At 43.9% G+C, this 21,528-nt stretch overlaps 1 protein-coding gene across 1 annotated transcript in view; it reads right to left on the bottom strand.

Annotated features, from left to right (window-relative positions):
• Window positions 1–367: 367 nt before the first annotated feature.
• Window positions 368–21,528, bottom strand: part of galnt18b (UDP-N-acetyl-alpha-D-galactosamine:polypeptide N-acetylgalactosaminyltransferase 18b) — a gene marked incomplete at its 3' end in the record, with an annotated part of 72,415 nt that continues 51,254 nt past the window's right edge. Inside the window, exons 7-11 of the mRNA XM_080538024.1 lie at window positions 15,714–15,899; window positions 14,212–14,349; window positions 11,855–11,950; window positions 8,258–8,422; window positions 368–514 (exon numbers count right to left, since the gene is read on the bottom strand). Coding sequence (XP_080394150.1) covers window positions 368–514; window positions 8,258–8,422; window positions 11,855–11,950; window positions 14,212–14,349; window positions 15,714–15,899 — 732 coding nt within the window. The remainder of the gene's footprint in view (window positions 515–8,257; window positions 8,423–11,854; window positions 11,951–14,211; window positions 14,350–15,713; window positions 15,900–21,528) is intronic.

Below are 21,528 nucleotides of genomic sequence, written 5' to 3'. Positions count from 1 at the left end.
TGCTACACAGTAGCAAGTATGTACCAAGTACAAAACAATCGACATATTGGACCCAGTACAACCTTCAACTCAACAGAAAAACCAATGATACTTTTCACAAAATATATTCATTAAACGTTGTAGTATCTCATAATGCACAATATCAACCAACTATGGCTGCTCCATAGGCCAAAGAAAATGTTTAACATTTATCATGTGATGTCATCAGGTGAACTAGAGACATCATGGTGCTCCAATGACTGTCATTAACCATGCACCATTCTCCCTTCCTCACCACAACAACACAGAGCAGTACAGTAAACCACCACTCCACAGAGTCCAGTGTGCTACAGGATGTATTTGACCAGTGTTCTCTCAGAGTATCCCATCATAAGGAACTGCCAGGCAGGATGTTGTTAATGGACCACCTCTGTCCAGTGCATTTTTGGAGGGCAAGCTGGAACCCAAACTCATTGTCGTTGTTCGCCACCAGCTCAAGGCATCGCTTCGATTTCCTGTTCTGAATAGAACCTCCCTGGAACACAAACACACGTAGATCAGATTAGTGTGGGCTACAAAGCAATGGTTTATGTGCACAATGTTGTTGCTGTCTTGTTAACCTCTTACAAACGTCTGTGAATGGATGGGGATGTGTGTGTGTATATGGGTGTGCGTGTGTGTGTATGGGTGTGTGTGTGTGTGAATGGGTGTGTGTGCGCATGTGCGCTTGTGTGTGCATGTGTGTGTGTGTGTGTGGCACTTAACAAGCACCCAGAGCTCTGCTGATACCTCTGCTGATTCAGATTGACATCCTCAATGAGCCTCCCTGATACCATCAGCATGTTCATGAGATAAAAACAACTATCTGTCCACCATTACACTCAGTAGCTCTCTGAGTAAGAATACCAAGATTCTGTGATAACGCAACAGGGGAGAACGAGATAGCATTATACTGTATGAGAGAGAGCAAACTATTCACAGTAGAATATCTGAAAAAAGGATATTATAAGGGGCAATAATAAGCAATAAGGGCAAAGGGGATATCAAACATGCAAAGTTAATCTCCACCATCGCCTCACGAGTCCTGAACTCCAGAGGGTGTGACATGCCAGTGGAAGTCTAAAAGTCCTGGGTCGGATTGAAATGTTGAGAGACCAGTGTCGATGGCCCAGATCTGATTCGAGGTCTGTCTGTCATAGACTTGAGGGACTAGGGTCAGGGACTCTTCCTGTTAAGTCATTAAAGGAGGATGACTCAAGAAGAAAAAGCAACAGTATTCATATCATACATTCATATCAGCTTTCTGTTATGGTCCCAGCATGGTATGAAGAACTCCAAGCATGGTGATGTCAGGTGTGGCATGCTCCGAACCTACGCGACGAGACAATTACCTGCTTTTTAAAAATGTATTTTTTTTATGGGTTAGGGTTATGCTATTTATGCTTTATTGGGATAGAGACTGTAGAGATTGACAGGAAGGATGGGTGAGAGAGATGAGGATAGAGACTGTAGAGATTGACAGGAAGGATGGGTGAGAGAGATGAGGATAGATACTGTAGAGATTGACAGGAAGGATGGGTGAGAGAGGAGGATAGAGACAGAAGAGATTGACAGGAAGGATGGGTGAGAGAGATGAGGATAGAGACAGAAGAGATTGACAGGAAGGATGGGTGAGAGAGATGAGGATAGAGACAGTAGAGACTGACAGGAAGGATGGGTGAGAGAGATGAGGATAGAGACAGTAGAGATTGACAGGAAGGATGGGTGAGAGAGATGAGGATAGAGACAGTAGAGATTGACAGGAAGGATGGGTGAGAGAGATGAGGATAGAGACAGTAGAGATTGACAGGAAGGATGGGTGAGAGAGATGAGGATAGAGACAGTAGAGATTGACAGGAAGGATGGGTGAGAGAGATGAGGATAGAGACTGTAGAGATTGACAGGAAGGATGGGTGAGAGAGATGAGGATAGAGACAGTAGAGATTGACAGGAAGGATGGGTGAGAGAGATGAGGATAGAGACAGTAGAGATTGACAGGAAGGATGGGTGAGAGAGATGAGGATAGAGACAGTAGAGATTGACAGGAAGGATGGGTGAGAGAGATGAGGATAGAGACTGTAGAGATTGACAGGAAGGATGGGTGAGAGAGATGAGGATAGAGACAGAAGAGATTGACAGGAAGGATGGGTGAGAGAGATGAGGATAGAGACAGTAGAGATTGACAGGAAGGATGGGTGAGAGAGATGAGGATAGAGACTGTAGAGATTGACAGGAAGGATGGGTGAGAGAGATGAGGATAGAGACTGTAGAGATTGACAGGAAGGATGGGTGAGAGAGATGAGGATAGAGACAGAAGAGATTGACAGGAAGGATGGGTGAGAGAGATGAGGATAGAGACAGTAGAGATTGACAGGAAGGATGGGTGAGAGAGATGAGGATAGAGACTGTAGAGATTGACAGGAAGGATGGGTGAGAGAGATGAGGATAGAGACAGTAGAGATTGACAGGAAGGATGGGTGAGAGAGAGGAGGGATGAAATGCAGGACACGTCGACGGCCGGAATCGAACCCCGCAACTACATGGCCGACGCCCCAGTGAGCTACGCCACCAAGCGCCCCCAGACAATGACCTGCTTGAGTGCATTGTGTAAAACAGACGGGGGGCTGATACCGTTTACACACAGTACTCAGGGTTTCCGTTAACCGGTAATTACCGGTCTTTGTCCGGTAAAATTTATTGAAGTCCGACAAAATGAAAACTCGTCGGACATTTATGTCCGGTGAAAATAATTCCCTCTAAGCACAATTTGAATACAATTCGCTAAAGTTCACATTCTGATTCCTTCTATTTTAAAAAAGACGAATATATAGGCTATGTATTTCTTTTATTATGATATGATTTGACACCGGCATGATGATGTCTCCTAATGTGTAGGCTGCCTATGCGAAACAGCGGTTGTTTCCGGTGTGCGCTATAACTCGTGCACAATCGAGTCGAGGCAGAGAGGAGGATAGCGATGTTTCTCTCTGTGATAGTGTGATTATGCAAGCCTTTTCTGAAAGGGATGAGAACCCGATTGTTTCAGCTTCTCCCAGGGAGAAAGTGGTAGAGTTACCATCCTCCCCGAGTCCTACCATACCATCCGCTGACAGCCTATCTCTCCCGGTAACCGGCGAGCGATTGCGTGTCGCTCAAGTAGCTGATCAGTCATTAAACAAATGTTTTTTACATGCAGCTAGTGAGGAATCTGAAATAGGGGGCAACGTAGTTTATTTCCTTAACGATGGGATATTAATGCGTAAATGGTCTCCTCCTAATGCAAATGGTTGTGAGTGGAATACTGTAAAACAAGTGGTTGTGCCTGTGGGTTATAGACAACAGGTGTTATCTGTAGCACATGAGAGCCAGTGGTCAGGACATTTAGGTATAACTAAAACTTATCAGCTGATATTGAAACATTTATTTTGGCCCGGACTGAAGGCGGATGTTGCCAAGCACTGCCGCTGTTGCCATACTTGTCAGATGGCGGGTAAGCCTAATCAATCCATTCCACCCGCACCATTGCATCCCATTCCTGCTATAGGGGAGCCATTTGACCGTGTAATAATTGATTGTGTTGGACCTTTGCCTAGGACTAAAAGTGGAAGTCAGTATTTGCTCACTACTATGTGCGCTGCTACTCGTTTTCCCGAAGCTGTTCGGTTGCGTAACATATCAGCTAAACGAAATGCGTTCCCAACCAGCGAGACCTGGTTATAGAAATGACGTTGTTTTATTGATAAAAAAAAAGGGTCAAACTGGAAAGAGAAAATAGAAAACTCACATTAATCCCAAACAATTTAACAAACTTCAGTTAACGTAATGTGGAGTCCGTTCATTGATCGATGCTGTCTGTTCAGTTCCCAGAGGCGCCCGTTCAGCGCTGGACATATAGCGCGCATGCGAATCATGTTATATTATTATATATTATATAGCTCGCATCTAATCGTATCGGATGAGAAATAGACATTAAATGGCATATATAGGCCGCTACACAACAGTAATCACCGCGACAAACAGCTATATTAGATTTGGAAGAAAAAAAAATATAATTTTGAAAAAAATTATTTTTATTATATTTTAATATGTCCGGAATATATCACGTTTGTCCGGTAAATCGAAATCTTCCCGGACACGATGTCCGGCGGCAATTTTTTCTAACGGAAACCCTGACAGTACTACAGCACACCCTATTTGTTTTTCATCAGTAATGAATGTCTTCATGTGCATTATGGTTGTCAGATGTAGCTTGAAATGGAACATGGTGGATTCAATAATATGGAGGATTCAACAATAACAAATGAAAGTCATTAGGTACACCTCATTGGTCACATGGTGCAAATGACCGCAAATGAATGGAAGAAAAATAACATTAACCTTCAAATTAGAAAATGATTATGTGTAAACAACATCAACAGGAATGACATGACAAAGTAGCATTTTTATTATTTTTTTATGTTAACTGTTAACTTATAGAGTACATTTGTTTTTTCCTCAGCTCATTATTAAAAGTTGTGTCTAGACATTATAAATAGTTTAGAATGATAAAACGTGGATTAATAATACATTTTTATTGCTGTCATTATCATACTTTGCCGGAGGACCTGCCTGAAATATTTATTTCTGTCTAAAAAGCAGCTATAACTGCTTATTTATTCAGGGGAAATATTCATATTTCCAACCTGATTTCATTTTGATTTGCATTACCAGCAACAGAAAGGCTGCCAAAAGTACCGCTGGGCTCTGGCATCTTGTTTTCACCTGCTGGGTTTGGGGATTGTGGCTAAGTAGCAAACAGGTTCCAAGGAAGTTGAATTCCAGTGGGTCAGAGAAGCATTTCACACAACAATGAGTATCTAAATTGCTCCTGCTCTGCGTCTAACCGGTCAAAACGGAATATGAAGACCTCTTTGAACCATGATATGAAGACTGTGTGCAACAATGTACTGTACTATTTCTATTGTTATTAGTGTGTTTACAGACCTACTTTCACTCTCTTTACAATGTATTTTTAAATACTTTTCTTTTCGTATGTACAGTTGGAGTCTTGAATAAAATGCACTTAAACTCAAATAAACTTGAAAGATGAAAATGTTATGTCCATCATAAGCACCTGAGACTGTTTAAAAGCATGCCTCTATTGACAGGATAGGATGAAGGCTGAGCTAAAGCTCTAGAACCAGTCCTGTTTGCTTTCCTGGCTTGATCCTGTGGGCCAAACACATCGATCACCTCTATGGAATAAACCATCAAGCCAGAACGATAATAACTCAGGGTTCAGGAGCAGTGGGGAAAGGTTAACCAACTTGGCTGTGTTCTGCCATCTAAATGGTTCTTTCTGATGAACAGTGGCCTATGTGTGTGTGTGTGTGTATGTGTGTGTGTGTGTGTGTGTGTGTGTGTGTGTGTGTGTGTGTATGTGTATGAGTGTGCGTGTGTGCGCAGTATTTCAAGTCGGTATAGTCCTTGAGGTACAGTCTGTTTCAGAGGACCACAAAGGTGTAGTAGAGATCTGGAGCGAGGTGATGTCCTTGAGTCGGTCATCTCAGCCAGGAGGAGCAGATGAGTACATGTGTTCAGACTCTCTCCCCAGCAGGGCTCGGAACATGTAAACCAACGTCTCCCTCCTCCTACACACTACAGCCCACGGTACAGCCCACGGTATAGCCACCTTCACAGATGACAAATGTCTACACACATGCGCACACACACACACACACACACACACACACACACACACACACACACTTATTTTCTTTTGCTATTGTTCTGCTTTTCCACATACATCAAATTAATGTCCTCCCACTGTGGAGTGCATGTTGAAATTCTGCTACTACATGGCTTTTATGCAGATGGACAATTCACCAAATTGTCATGCATATTCAACCACAGAGAGAGACTAATTGATTGCTGCTCCTCTCCGTCTTGTATAATACATAAGAGCGGAAATACTTAAGTTAGAATGTGAAAGGAGTCGTTCCTCCCTGGTACAGCGCTGTGCAGCTCTTGCATGCTTGAGTTGAAGCGATTGCAAACTATTCCCTTTTGGGGTAAACACACACATAACAGTCATCTAATCAATGATTAATGATGTCTGAGTCCAGTGAACTAACCACCTAGAATCAGGGACGGACCGAGACAACAAAACAGCCTTGGATATTCAGCCAACAAGAGTGTGTGTGTGTGTGTGTGTGTGTGTGTGTGTGTGTGTGTGTGTGTGTGTGTGGGGGGGGGGGGGCAGCATGTACAAACGTGACACATTAAACCAGGCATGTAAACATTTTTCACTCAGGGGCCACTGGACTAGAATCAGATTGATTGATTGCTTTGTTTTTTAACAGTTCAACACAACACCATTTTAAAAGGGGAATTATATGGGAAGCTACACTTGGCCGAATTTCAATAAACTTCCCAATATAGAACATATACAGTACAACCATTTCTCCTTGAGTGTTTTTCCCTTGAGTCCACTTGATATCACACCAATGAGAATGCTGCATGCTGCAGATAGGGTGAATCAATAATTAATAAAACCATGAAATACCATGACCACCAGTAGACTAAGTGAGACCGTTTCAGCCAATCGAGGCATACCCTATTATGTTCCCATCCGAGTGTTGTCTCCCTTGAGGGAAATTGAGCTGCATATACTTGTAGTGTGCAACCTTGAGACCTTTCCGGAATTTTCTAAATCGTAAAAGACACTCAAAGACATAAAAAACTGCCAAAGAAAATCCATCATAATATATTCTCATATATTGTAAACACGAATTCCCTGAAGCTGTATCATTACCTATGAAAATAAAACATCATACAAGAGAATCATTCCAACTCCCCGCGTCTTGGATTCACAGAGTGGATATCTAGAGTACTGCACTAAACTCGATAAAAGCACAGTGATAAAATACCAGTGGCGTCGTTAGGCCTGGGCGTCCGCGGCTATAGCCCCCAATGTTTTATGAATAGCCCTGCATCTCCGGATCCATGGGAAAAAAAGAAAACGCCATCTAGCGCATCGCTTTCGATTTAGCCCAAGCCCCCCCCCGTCAACCCGGTCGACAAAATGTGGGCTAGGCTAAGCTCCCAATGTTTTTCCTCTGCCTTATACAATTAGAGTAGTTTTAATTGCAGTGTTAATTAAAACTTGATGAGGGTTGAAGGCCTCTGTGGGCCATTGTGTGTGTGGGCCTCATTACCATGAAATGTGTTCGGAGAGCCTGGCCAATAATGAAGACAGAGAGAAGCATTATGATGTAGTGTTTACCGCTCATGTCTCGATAGGCCTGAGGAATGTCCAGAGGTCTGTGAACCGTGAAGCTCTCCTTCGATCTGGGGACCCTGTGACATCCCTTAATGAGCATAGCCCGACCCCGACCGCCCTGAGCCCTTAGCCATCCATGGATTGCGAAAAACATTCGACCCTAAAGTGGAACCGAGCCACCACCTCTACTAATGACATCACTCGCTGGCTACAAATGATTCGTTTGACTTTTGAACCCGACGATGTTCAGTCTCTTTTTTCATGCAAATTGTGCGTTTGTGTCAGCGTGTGCGTGTGTGTCTGTGTGTGTTGTATGTGTATGTGTCTGTGAGTGTGTGCATCTCAGCAAAATTATGTTCAAGTCAAGACTAAAAACCCATCTTTTTAATATTGCCTTTAAAAGACTAAATAATTAAATTAAGATGATAAAAACCCATCCTTTTAATATTGCCTTTAAATTACAAAATAATACAATTAAGATTATATAATGATTAAAGCACTTTGAGCTGCAACGTTTGCAGGAAAAGCGGTATACAAATAAAGTTATTATTATTATTATTATTATTATTATTATTATTATGTGTGTGTGTGTGCGTGTATGAGTGTGAGTGTGTGCATGTGTGTGTGCGTGCCTGTATGCGTGTGTGTGTATGCGTAGGCGTACGTGTGTGTGTGTATGCGTGCGTGCGTGTATGAGAGTGTGGGTGTGTGTGTGTGCGTGCGTGTGTGTATGCGTGCGTGCATGCGTGTATGAGTATGTGTGTGTGTGTGTATGCGTAGGCGTACGTGTGTGTGTATGCGTGCGTGTGTGCGTGTATGAGTATGTGTGTGTGAGTGTGTGCGTGAGTGTGGGTGTGTGTGTGCGTGCATGTATGAGTATGTGTGTGTGAGTGTGTGCATGAGTGTGGGTGTGTGTGGGTGTGTGTGTGTGTGCGTGCGTGCGTGTGCGTGCGTGTGGTTGACTGCCTGGGTGCTGACCTGAGTGAAGAGCCAGTGGAGCTTCATGCGTTTGGCGGAGGCGTAGCTGCACTCCAGGAGCCGCGGGCGGCTGTTGACGTCCACCAGGCACTTGTTGTCATCGTCGTCGACGGTGGGACTGAGCACCCCCACGTGAAACTGCTGAGTGCTGGTGTAGTACACATTCTGGAACCACACAACACACAGCACTGTTAGAATACATACAATATACTGTATATAAATATAGATCCTATCTATCTATCTCTCTCTCTCTCTCCCTAATACCATCTCATACATGGTCTCTCTCTCTCTCTCTCTCTCTCTCTCTCTCTCTCTCTCTATATATATATATATATATATATATATATATATATATATATATATATATATATATATATATATATATACCTATATATGTGTCACATGTAACTAGAGATTTAAGTGTTTAATATTATGCCAAATGTAAAATTGTATAATGTATGATATATTTTAATGTTTGATTAATGTTGTTGTAATTTAAAGTATGTTTTATATGCTAAATGTTATTTGTAATATATGTTTTAAATGTGGACTCCAACTAGATATATGTATTTTATATTATGCCAAATGTAAAATTGTATGATGTATGATATATTTTAATGTTTGATATTTGTGATTTAAGTATGTTTTATGTTAAATGTTATTTGTAATGTATGTTTTAAATGTGGACCCCACTAAAAGTAGCTCATGCCTATGGGTATAGCTAATGGAGATCCTTCCAATAAATAAACAAATAAATATAATATATTATCTAATTTATGTATTATTATTATTATTATTATTATATTTCAATAATATGACCCAAAATGGGCATTGTCTCTGGATTGTCTCTGGACTGTGAATTTAAAAATGGATGTAAATCAGCTTAGAGATTTCCATTCCCCCGATAACAGGCATGAATATTCATGAGGTTCTCCTCCGAGAACTCAGCACAGGGCAGGGCAGGATATGGCCCAGTGGAGGAAATGGCTTATTGTTTATGGGGAGAGAGGAGGATATGATGGATATGAATCGGCCAGCCAACAGGAAACACTGCTAATTTCATTCTCTGATGTAATAATCACGGCAGCCCCACTGTTCTGATGCCACTGGTGGGCCCGTACTTAACCAACAAGCCGTGAACACCAGTGGCAGGGAATCACATCTGTTTGAATAGAGGAGTGTAGTGTGTGTGTGTGTGTGTGTGTGTCAGCTGCATCTGTGTTGCTGAGACTATTGATCTATGTGGCTTGCAGGGAATGAGGAGGCTTGGCTGCATATTAAAGCCCAATTTATACTTCTGCGTAAAACCTACGCCGTAGCCTACGCTATAGCTTGTCGCGCACCTCTCAGAAAATGTAACTACGCGGCATACCTATGCAGACCGTAAGAACTGTGATTGGTCCGCTTGGTAGTCACATGATTCCGACTCTCTCGTAGGCCTAAATGCGGAAGCCATTTTTCTGTAATTACCTATTAATAAAGATTAGAACAATTATGATAACCATCTTATTATCTTAGTATAATGTCATTTCAATGCATTATAGACATTTTCTTTACAACAAGCATAACAAAAAAATCGCTATTATGCCGCTGTGAGTACACCGACCAACGCGACGCAGACCGACCAACGCAGAACTATAAATTGGGAGAGCCCTTGCGTAGGCTACGGCGTAGCCGCGCGTAAATTCGACGCAGAAGTATAAATTGGGCTCATGGGGGGTAATAATAGCTGGAGGGGTGGGGGGACAGCACAGCTGGATAGGGCTGGGGATTACATATGGATGGGGTAGGGAGGAGGGGGGGGTGCATTAAAAAGGGTATGTGAAGTGAGGTATTCATATGGATATATAGAATCCATAGCTCTCCCATAACGGTGGAGGACCAAGCAGGAATAAGACAGCATCCGTAGTGGTGCACTCTAAACAGAGTTAAGATGTTGTTACCCTTTGCCTAATGAGTTCTTAAATTAGCCTGCTGCATTTAAGTTGTGAAACTGGGTGTGATGGTTTTCTCTGGAGTTGTTTGTTAAAGAAAGTGTGTAAGGCATCTGGGGAATGAGGCGCTCTGGCTTGCACTCTTTTTTGTTTGAACAGATCACAGCTTATTTGAGGTCCTTCCTTTCCTCGATATTACTCTACAGCTTTAATTTGTAAACCGTCAATATAGGTGCAACGGGCAGGAACAGCTTCTCATGGAGTTGTTTGAATAGGCGAGGAGGAATGGCGGAGTCCACTTTTAGCCGTCACTATAAAGGATAAGACTACTTTTCACTTGGGTGAGCATCAGATGAAGCGAAATCCTTCCGGAAAAAACTTGACAGCAGCCTCTTCAGAAATAATAGGGAGGAAAAAGGATCAATATGAGAAGTGAAAAAGGACAGGCTTCACACTGACTCATGTAACACAGAAAGAAACCCGGAAAACTGTGTCTACAAGTTGTAGAAAGTGATTTTATGTAAACTTTTATTCTGTTGGGGAGGTGGGAAGCGGGGGGGGTGTGGTGTGCAGGGCGGTTGAGATTGACATGGCTCCTTGGTTTTTCCATATCACCGAACCGAAAAAAGCAAATTGTCCGTGATGGTGACGCATGTGATTGTGTCGAGGCGGCGGGTTGTGCTGAGATAGGGATGTGTCAGCGTCGGCGCCGCCGTGACCCAGTTAGAGACGGCGTCGAGGGACGTTCTTCGTCAAAAACGGCCCCACTTTCCTAGAATTATCTGCTAATGCTTGCCTGGAGACGCGGCAAAGTAGACCTTTTAGAGAAACACAATCAGATTAATTTTGATGGAGTTATCTCGGGAGACCAGCTTTTTTCCCCTTCCTCTTTAACTTTGCAGAAAATTGTTGCTTCTGAAGTCGTGCACAACAACTATCGGATTCCACTTTATATTCTGTCACTACAGGACAAAACGTTGCCTGAGGCGACCCTTGTGATGCTGATGGCCAAGAAGCTCTCGGCAGTGAGGTGAATGTGAAGTGTCGTCCAGTTGGTAGTCTGACGCACACACAACACTGGAATGATGGTGCACACACAACACTGGAATGATGGTGCATACACAACACTGGAATGATGGTGCATACACAACACTGGAATGATGGTGCACACACAACACTGGAATGATGGTGCATACACAACACTGGAATGATGGTGCATACACAACACTGGAATGATGGTGCATACACAACACTGGAATGATGGTGCATACACAACAGCCACGGTGGAGGTAGACATGGCAGGACGGGGCTCACTGTAATGCATGGATGGGAATACGGAGGAATGGTTTCAAACACACACCCTTCCTCATTCCAATGAGCCCCCCCCGATTTCTGCCTCCACCAGAGCCTCCGCTGATACACAATGATGGATGCATACACAATCACAGGAGGTTGCTGGTCTTTGTAGAGGTCATAAAGGACACAAGATACCAGTACAGACACAGGCAAGTCAGGGTCGAAAAAGCCCAAACATTTACTGTACTGTTCGGTTCTGTACTGTACTGTATTGTTTCTATACAGTACAATAAACAGGGGGGGGGGGGAGGTGATAGAGACAGATGCAGTGATGTCGGCTGGACAGGGCTTGTGTGGGGGAACTAACCTGAGGTGTCATTCCGTGACAGAGGTACAGGATGGGGACGTTGTCTGTGTCGGGCCCCTGGTCCAGACACACGTCACCCTTCAGAGAGTTCTTCAGCTGAGAGCGGAGACAGACACACACACACACACACACACACACACACAGAGAGAGAAACATGACTTGACGTGTCACTCAAATGTCTGGGTCAGTGTGAGGTTAGCAGTTTGGCAGTAAGTGCTATTCAATCGATTCCTGTATTCCAGGTTTCTGGGACACATCAAACACAACATTCTAACAGGTTGCCTACCTCCTAAAGATCTTGTTGGTGGCAAGTAAAAAGGCCATTACAAAAAACTGGCTCCCGAAAAAACTGTCCAACTGCTGACCTCTTTGTCAATATTGTGAACCAACTGCATCACCTAAAACAAATGACTCACACTATAAGGCTCCAAAAAGAACCTGGGGGAAAATGCTGGGAAAAATTTGGTATATATTTAACCAATGTATCTGATTCTTCATTATTATTCTTTGTACATTATATAACTATGTATGTTAGATTAGATAAACCCTGTATTGATGTAATTTATCTTTTTAATTTTTTTAATTTCTTCTTTCTATACTATTGTGTTATGTTTGTAAAGAAGCTCTATCTGTTTGTGAGTTTCGTATACCTAAAGGAAACATTTTCCTAAAAGAAACCATGACATTCTTCTGACAACAGAAGGGCTAGGTATAGAGATGACTTTACAAGGCCGTATCCAGCCAGAGTGTGACCAGGGCTGAGCCTGTCAACTCTCCATCGGCTCAGCAGACATCTCTTTCCATCAGCTAATCATGAACACAACAAGCTGCTCCTCACACTCTCACAGGGGACTGTTCATGTCTGGGTAGAATTAAGGCTGACAGTAAACATGTCTGAATTTCACTCAGGTTTCATGTAGCAGCGTAGTAATAATGTGTGAGACTCGTTTATGAGTCGGGGAAAAAATGCACCGTGCTGCTCGGCTTGTCTGATTGGCTTCTGACCTCATATCCTGGGTGGGACATGTCCTGCATTCCGCCGCTGTGTAATGAATTATCAGACCAACCCAAACATGATTGACAAGTTCATTAAGTGCACATCGTATACACAGAGTAATGAGGACAAGTTATATCGGGAACCCACTTCCTCCTAGAATTAATTTTAATAAGGCTGACCTATTTCCACACTTTATCCAACTACCATTTGTACGATATTTATGGAAAGACAAAACGGAAGAATTCAACCGTAAAATTAAGAATGTGGATTCCGGCAAAATGCACTGACGTGACCGACATTAATTAAGATAAATACGATATAGTATCATATTAACAATAATAATATAAATACTGATGGTCTGATCCGTTGGCCAGCATACAAATCCAGAACAGTTTGTCTGGGGTTGAGAATCCCATTCAGCCACACAGGCAGGTCTGAGAGGATGTCACACATAGCAAACACACTGCCCCACCACGAGACAACAGGAAATCTGCATACACAATGGAGAGTTCTAAATATGTGCATAAACATAACGCTCTGTTTTAAATGTGCATGCACAATGCACTCTTCCTTGTATGTGTGTGTGCGTGTGTGTGTGTGTGTGTGTGTGTGTGTGCGTGTGTGTGTGTGTGTGTGTGTTTGTGTGTGTGTGTGTGTGTGTGTGTGTGTGTGTGTATGTATGTGTGTGTGAGTGTGTGTGTGTGTGTGTGTGTGTGTGACGAGAAACAGGGCGAGAGCAAGCACAAACCAGACCTGACAGGTTGGCTTGCTCTCACAGTATACGACGAGAGAAGGCAATAATATACACATACAAGAATCTCGAGCAGCATACACAATAACAAACTCTCTGCCTCCAGTATTGTGCGCATACACAATTGCCTGTTCCTTATAAGAGCATTGACAATAGAACTCCACAGGAGCCTAGGGGATTAAATAAAAAGCTTTAGCACTTGGGCAGGTCTGTGTATAATCACTGGCAGTTCTTCTGTCTCTTCTCCGAGAGTCACAGTTCCTGCACTGTTTATTCCTCTTTCCACATTGTGCCCAGACTTTAGTGTGCCAGGCAGCCCTGGCAGCACCAACAGACACTGGGTTAGAGGATGGAGGCTGGAGGATGGAGGCTGGAGGATGGAGGAGGGAGGCTGGAGGCTAGAGGCTGGGGTAGACAGGACCATGTATACCAAAGCTGCCACAACAACGCATCTCTATCTCTGTGAAACGACTGTGTTCCTGCCGTCATCCGCGTGGTAATACGACCGCTGATGATGATTTGTTCCGGCATTGGTTTTATATTGAGTCGAGACCTGACACTGATGTCACGTCGGATGTTTTTCCCTCTCGCAGGGGAAGGAATGCTTACCGTTCCGTACGCGATGGTGTCTGTGTACATGCGCATCTCAGGGTAGATGTTGACCAGGTACCAACGGAACGTCTTGCACTGTAGCCTCTTCCTCAGCGCCTTCCTCTCGGAGATGTCCCCGATGTCTATCCCTGAGTCCTGGGAAAACAACGTACATGCACACACGTGCACACACACACACACACACGCACACACGAAAAGGACATAAGTGCCTGTCTCTCTGGAGGACAATGTGAGTCAGAGCTACGCTCCAGGACGGCTTCCCAAGTTTCCTCCTGACGTCAGCGCTAAAACAGGCCGTAGCAGAGGAATGTTTCCTTAGCCATCGTTTCGATTCATGTGACACAAACCCCTGTGAGCACATCGTGTTCCCTGTGCAAAGAACAGCAGGGCTGACCTGTTGACTCGTAGCACCATCTGCCATCTTGCCTCCTCCCACGGTCAGTTGTGGGCACAGCCCCGGCCTCTGTAGCAAGCTGTCTGCATGTGCCCCTTGCTTCTCATTATCTATAATTGCTGCCTCCCCATCAAACCTAAAAAGCCAAAACCAGAGCTGATGGGTTGGCCATCGACTGCAACAAGAGGCACATTGCGAGGGCATACACACACACACACACACACACACACACACACACACACACACATATACACACGCACACGCACAGACTCACAGACACACACACACACACACACACACACACACACACACACACACTATTAAGTGGCCTAATGAGTGTCTAACAGACAAAACAGCAACAGCTGTTGATTCAAGTGAAGGATGTTGTTTATCATAAGTTTGGACAAAGGAAATTCATGAGTCTAATCCTGAGGCCAAATTTCCCTCTACGCTTTTTGGAGTGGAATCGCAGGACTCAACGACACGGTCTGGGCCAGTGAACGTATTTGATGGGAGTATTTGCATATTGAAAGTGAGTCCTTTTGTTAATGTATCACTGGCAACATCTGTCCTATCCCATAAGGATCTGCAAAAATAACCTCAGGCAGGTCTCTTCATTCCAAACATGTCAATTATACTATACTACCAGACGATGCGGTACTGCAACAAATACCTGTTTGGCATTTGTAGATGCCTTTATCCAAAGCAAATACATTTGAATAAGTAAGTGAATCATCTATCCAGTAATCATAGCAGGAAAAAGTAATCTATGCTCAGGCCAGGGGCCATTGTCAGTCGCCATGCTAGAAGAAGTTAGAAACACTGGGGGAAACAGTACAGGGGGGTAGTAGATGTCTCTAATACATAGATAATAAAATTATTAAAATTATTATGTCTCAGGAGGGACAGTTCAGGAGTAGCCTGAAGAGATGGGTCTACGGTGGAAGATAGGGAGTGACCCAGATACGATATACAATCTATAAATTCCAAATACATCACACCAAAAACAACTCTCCGACATAAAGTAGACATGACTCAGATTTGTGTCTAGGTACAGCAGCCCCCTCAGTCCAGTAGCCCCCCCCCCCCCCTCCCAAACTCTTACCTCCTGGGGGATGTTCCAGGCCATGTAGACGTGGCTCTTAAACTCGTCCATCCAGACCTCCGCCACCCTCAGGGCGTTCCGTCTCATGTGGGACGTCAGGTCATCCGTGTAGGGCTTGTGGGCGCGCTCGATATGGGCGATACGGACGCAGGGCAGGACCTCCACACTGCCCCCACACTGCCACACCTGGTAATGCAACAGAGAGGAATGAGGAAAGTGCGAAGTGGATATTCAGAGGGGGTCCTGGGTTTAAACGCTATGTGAATCTCCTGGGCCCCGGAGGGTCCCAGAACAGAGCTGCAGGGCTCAAGGGAGGAAGGCTCAGCTCTGCAGCCTCTTATTCTGAGGCTGACAGATCAGGGCAGCAAGAGCTCCTCTCTACTTTGCTTGATTCCAAGAGAGCCAGTCAGATCCAGCCAGGAAGGAAGGAGGAAACCTGGAGAGACTGCCAGAGAAACAGTCCCTTCTTCCTGGTCCACACCCAAGCCACTACCTCACCGCGGCGTGAGGGTGTCAGGGAACTCATCTACTAGACATGGCACCCTGACGTGTGATAACATGCTGCTGTGTTTAAGGGCTCTAATTGGGTGATGTGTGATGACAAGTTAGTGTCCCGGTGGCTTATGGTAGGAACGAGACAGCAGAGCTTGTGAGCGGGGATTTGTTAACGCTCCGCTCTCCGTCCACCTCCCACGCTCCTCTCCCGTGCAGTCAGCGGTCACATGGTTTCTTGCGACCGTATATGGCGAGCGTGTATATTCAACTAGTGAAGGAGAAACCGGAGTTTGTGAGGTGAGTGGCACTCGAGTGGAAAGTGGGGGAGGAAACGGCAATTCAAAATGCACTCCACGTTCCAGACAAACCCCCCCCCGCGCGCTCTGCCCCCAAGCACAGCTCACACTCCACTCCGCTCACACAGAGAGGAGAGAGAGAGAAAGAACAAGCTGGAGAGAGAGACAGAGAGAGCAATTCAGTGTGTGTGCGTCTGTGTGTGCGTGCGTGCGTGTGTTTGTGTGTGTGTGCGAGAAACAGAGGGTGAGAGCAAGTGAAATAATCGTATTCATACAGTGGGACCATGTGTCCTATTGCCAGATGAAGTTCATGCTGTCATTTACCGCGTTGTTATAAAAATGTCTGCTCTTGGTCCCTGTGGCTCTCTGTATCTGAAGCTGCCTCCATTCCTCTCCCCACTCCTCCCCTGAAGAGCTTCTAGCCTCCAGTCAGAAGCCCTCTCCTCTCTCCTCTCCTTTCCTCCACACCTCTCTTTTCTTCTCCTCTCCTCTCCCCTCCCGTCCCCTCTCCTCTCCTCACCTCTCCTCTCCCCTCCCCTCGACTCCCCTCCCCTCTCTGCTCCTCTCCTGACCTCTCCTCTCTGCTCCATCTCCCTCCACAGCCCTAACTGGCTTCACAAGGACTAACATTCCACCCAGAGAATGTTTCCATCCCATTCCGGGGGATTCATTCCACATCTCCTCAGTCAGTTTCAGTGAGCAAACACTCTCTTCAAGTCATTGATGCAGTTCCAGAGTTCTGACAGAGTTTCTGCAGAGGCAACACTTATTCCATAATGTTATCGTTTCCTCCGCTGCTGCCAACTGAACACAAAAGGACAGTGCTGGAACTGGCAGTACTGTACTATAATAATACTACTATAGACTAGTGACTGTCTGTCCGGAAAACTCAGGAAAGGAAACCCTGAGTCAATTGTCAGAAAGCCCTGAGTCAACTGTCAGAAAGCCCTGAGTCCTCTGTCACACACATCAACGCACACAAAATATATAAACATGGACAGAGGATGAAACACATGCACACACGCATGCACGCAGGCACGCACGCACGCACGCACACACACACGCACACAGAATTGATATACTTTTCAACTGTAAAAGTGGATCCAGGTGGAGACTCGAGACTTTGCATGTGAATAGATGACCCCTGCCAGGAATCATCCTTCTTCCAAGGAGAGGTCAAACTTCACTCTTGCTTTTCAGAGTCACCTCTTCCGTCGGTTCTGCTCATTTCTCCATAGCCAACAGACCAACTGTCAACGTCAACACACCAAGTCTGTTCCGTCTAAACAAAGCTATCTGGGAAAAAGTATTAACGAAACAATATTCCCTCTTTGACTGCTGCCAGCTGGGTAAATGATGATACTACATACAGTACAGAAAACATGACCATCATCATCATCATCATCATCATCATCATCCATACTCAGTCCTTGGTCCTTATCACTTGGGACTGGGTATGGAGACATCAGACACACAGTCAAGTATGGTCTAAACCTTACTTTTAACCATTCATTTAGGCAAGGCAAGGCAAGGCAAGTTTATTTGTATAGCACATTTCATACAACAGGGGCAATTCAAAGTGCTTTACATGCATTATTTAAAAATACAGCAAGAGGAGCATAAGAAAATAACAATTACAATGAATAAAAGCAAATATAAGAAGTAAATAGATAAAACATTTAAAAAGACAATAGTTAATGGGAAAAAGACATTGATAGAAGTGTTTGTGTTTAATCATATCCCTCCACATCCTTCTACATCCCTCTACATCCCTCTACATCCCTCCACATCCCTCTACATCACTCTACATCCCTCCACATCCCTCTACATCCCTCTATTTAAAAATAAATAAATATGTTTTTAGGACATTTCTGCTTTATTTGGATAGAGACCATAGAGATTGACAGGAAGGGGTGTGAGAGAGACGGGGGATGACATGCAGGATATGGCGATGGCTGGAATTGAACTAGGGACCTTGCAATGATATGTGACACGGTCTAGTGAAAAGGTCTGCATGTCGGCAATTCTCAAGTCGCGCAAACGACCAAAAAGCTTCTTATAAAAATGATATATATATATATATATATTATTTTATTTTTTCTTCATATTATGAAAGTTTAAGTGTTGAAGAGCCCACTCAATATAACAAACAACATTTTTAGGATCACTAAATACGTAATTCATTTGATTGAATTGGATTTACTGTATCTCTCCCCGACCTGTTTCAGGCTACTGGGTTAGTAATACATGGCTTGTAAACAAACGTTACATTTTAGGACATGTTCAAAAGCAAGGACTGTGTGATCATCTAATTATGTGTAGTTATGTGTTTTTAGCATGTTGATGTTATCAGCATGTTGTGATGTGCTAAACATGCAGTTCATATATGTTCCTTCTTAGCTGCTAGCTAGCTACCAACGCGATGGTAGCAAATGCTTCTGTTTTGATTCAGAGCAAGTTTCTCCAGTATTTGGTTTGAGGTGTAGCAACAATCTAATAAGCATATCTTCTTCAACTATTTTCACTTTCATAATCTGTAAAAAAACTGAAAAATGACCTTGCCCTACTTGGGGACTTTTTCACCAGACCCTGTCACATATTGTTTACGCCCTATTGTGCTACTCTACTTACGCGCCCAGGAGCCTCCGCTACGTAGCTTTATTAAAGGTCAACTGAACACCTGACCAACATCCTTGTCGGATGGAAACGTTGTTCGTTTAATGAAGGTACAGCGTTTGAGTGTGTTCCGCACATAATTTACATTTTACATTTACATTTTTGGCATTTAGCAGACGCCTTTATCCAAACAACAAATACATTTGACTAAGTAAGTGAATCATCTATCCACCAGTCATAGCAGGAAAAATAGATCTATGCTCAGGCCTGGAGCCATTGGCAGTCGTCATGCTAGAAGAAGGAAGATGTTTTTTACACTAGGGAAACAGTACAGGGGGTAGTAGATGTCTCAGGAGGGGCAGTTAAGTTGTAGCCTGAAGAGATGGAGGTCTTCAGTCTACGGCGGAAGATAGGGAGTGACTCAACAGTCCTGACAGCAGTGGGAAGATCGTTCCACCAGCGGGGAGCCAGTATAGTGAAGAGACGTGCCTGGGATCATCAGACAGGCAGACAGACAGACAGACAGATGCACACACAGACAGACACACACAGACAGACAGCCATGCCCCTCTCAGTAAAGTGCCAAATTCTTCCTTCTTACAAAACACCTTCTGCAGCAAAACATTTCTCTCCCAACCCACGCTCCTCACCCTCTCCCACACGTCACCGAGGAACTGTACGCAGGCGCACGGGTGTTACGCATCCCTGAGCACTCATCGTACACAAGCACCAGTGAGAATGAGCTATGAAGTTTCCTAACCATACATCGTGTGTCAGCATTGTGTACAACAGCTTGAACACAGCCTAGCTTCCAACCTACACCGTATGACTGTGTTTGCAATCAATCAAAAAAGTGCCTTCAGGCTAGTTATGCTGTCTTCAAAGCCTCTGGAGCTTATCCACGCTCTATCATTTTGGACTTCTGACATTTGCACTACATGATTTATGTGTCACTGACTGTATGATCGTTCATTCTGGCCAGCCTACCTAGATGCGCAGTCTGAAATGCAGTCTGAAAATACACTAGCAGTACTTGCACGTACAGTACAGTGGAGGTGAATGTCCTATATCTATGTTGACGGTATCTTGCTTACACAGAACACAAATTGTATACAGTTTATCGGACTGGAATCTAAATGCATCTAAATCTTTATTATGCTTTACCGTGACAATGTTATGTTTTCCATATATATATATTATACACAACTTTTTGAAAACGGCATAAGAGTGCATAACATTGCCATGTCCGCTTTATAAGCACATCATTCAATGAATCCAACCTGCTCGGTAGTGCCGTGCGATTCATTCCTCCAAGATGACAGTCGGAACGGCAGCAAGGTTCTACATGGGCTTGCACCTCCTCCACTGAGTCAGTTTATAACTCAGAAGGATAGTAATAGCAGGGCAACAAGGGCAAATACTAGAGGAGACTGTGATGTACCATTTAGACGTAGTAAGTTTGGGCAAACAGTCTTCTCAGTCAGAGCCATCCATTACTGGAATACCCTTCCTACTGATCTAAGACAGTGCATTAGCTTTCTAACTTTTAAACTTAAACTTAAGGGGTGGCTTAAACTAAACCAAATTTGTGATCATGAGTAATCATACTCATTTCAAGCACTCCTCGTAAACACTGTTTTAATTATATTCGTCACTTTGTCATGTACTGTATCTGTGTATTATCTCGTTTTGTACTGTATTGCAATGTTGCGTCATTTTGCTGTGCCTGCTTATCTTGTATTGTCTTGCTTTGTCTTGTATTGTCATGTAGTGTATTGCCTGTTGTGTCGTTTTGTTGTGCTTGCTGATGTTTTTAATGACACTACACCATTCATTTTGTAATAGCCTGCTCAGGGACTACAGATGGAAACTCTGGCGCATTTACATTGATGTGGAAACTGATTTGTTGATTAATGTGCACTGTCCCTGGTAAATAAATAAATAAAATAAAAATAGAATAAAAAAAACAATAACGGGGTCCACCTCCAACATTTGCAGGTGCTCTGAAATACGATACGCCACCACATTGCATTTCTCACCCTCCAGCGCAACCGCAATCAGCTTCTTTTGTGCTTTGTGTTCTATTACAGCCAGCCACTTCAGGGATCTCCGAAATATAATTAAGACTTTGCCAAAGCCACTGCTTACTTGTTTTTTCATTAAAAAAGTACATAAACAACGTGTGCCCTGGAGTAGCAAACGACGGCTTCTGTAGTCAGCAGTCCTGTTGTGTATCCCCACCCTCAGAAGACACCCTGAAAGCCTAAGAAGCACAAAGCTTATATCAGAACTCTGACACACATTACGAATGAATGAATACCATTCATTATCAATACCTCCTCCTGATTGTTGTTTATGGGATTTACGTGGCTGAGCTCTTATTGTGATAGAATGAGAGGGAGGGGTGC

The sequence above is a fragment of the Nansenia antarctica genome (assembly GCF_963989245.1).
Source record: "Nansenia antarctica genome assembly, chromosome: 1".
NCBI classification, from domain to species: Eukaryota; Metazoa; Chordata; class Actinopteri; order Argentiniformes; family Microstomatidae; genus Nansenia; species Nansenia antarctica.
Note: the sequence above shows the minus strand (reverse complement) of the source record. Positions and strands in the feature narration are given on the sequence as shown.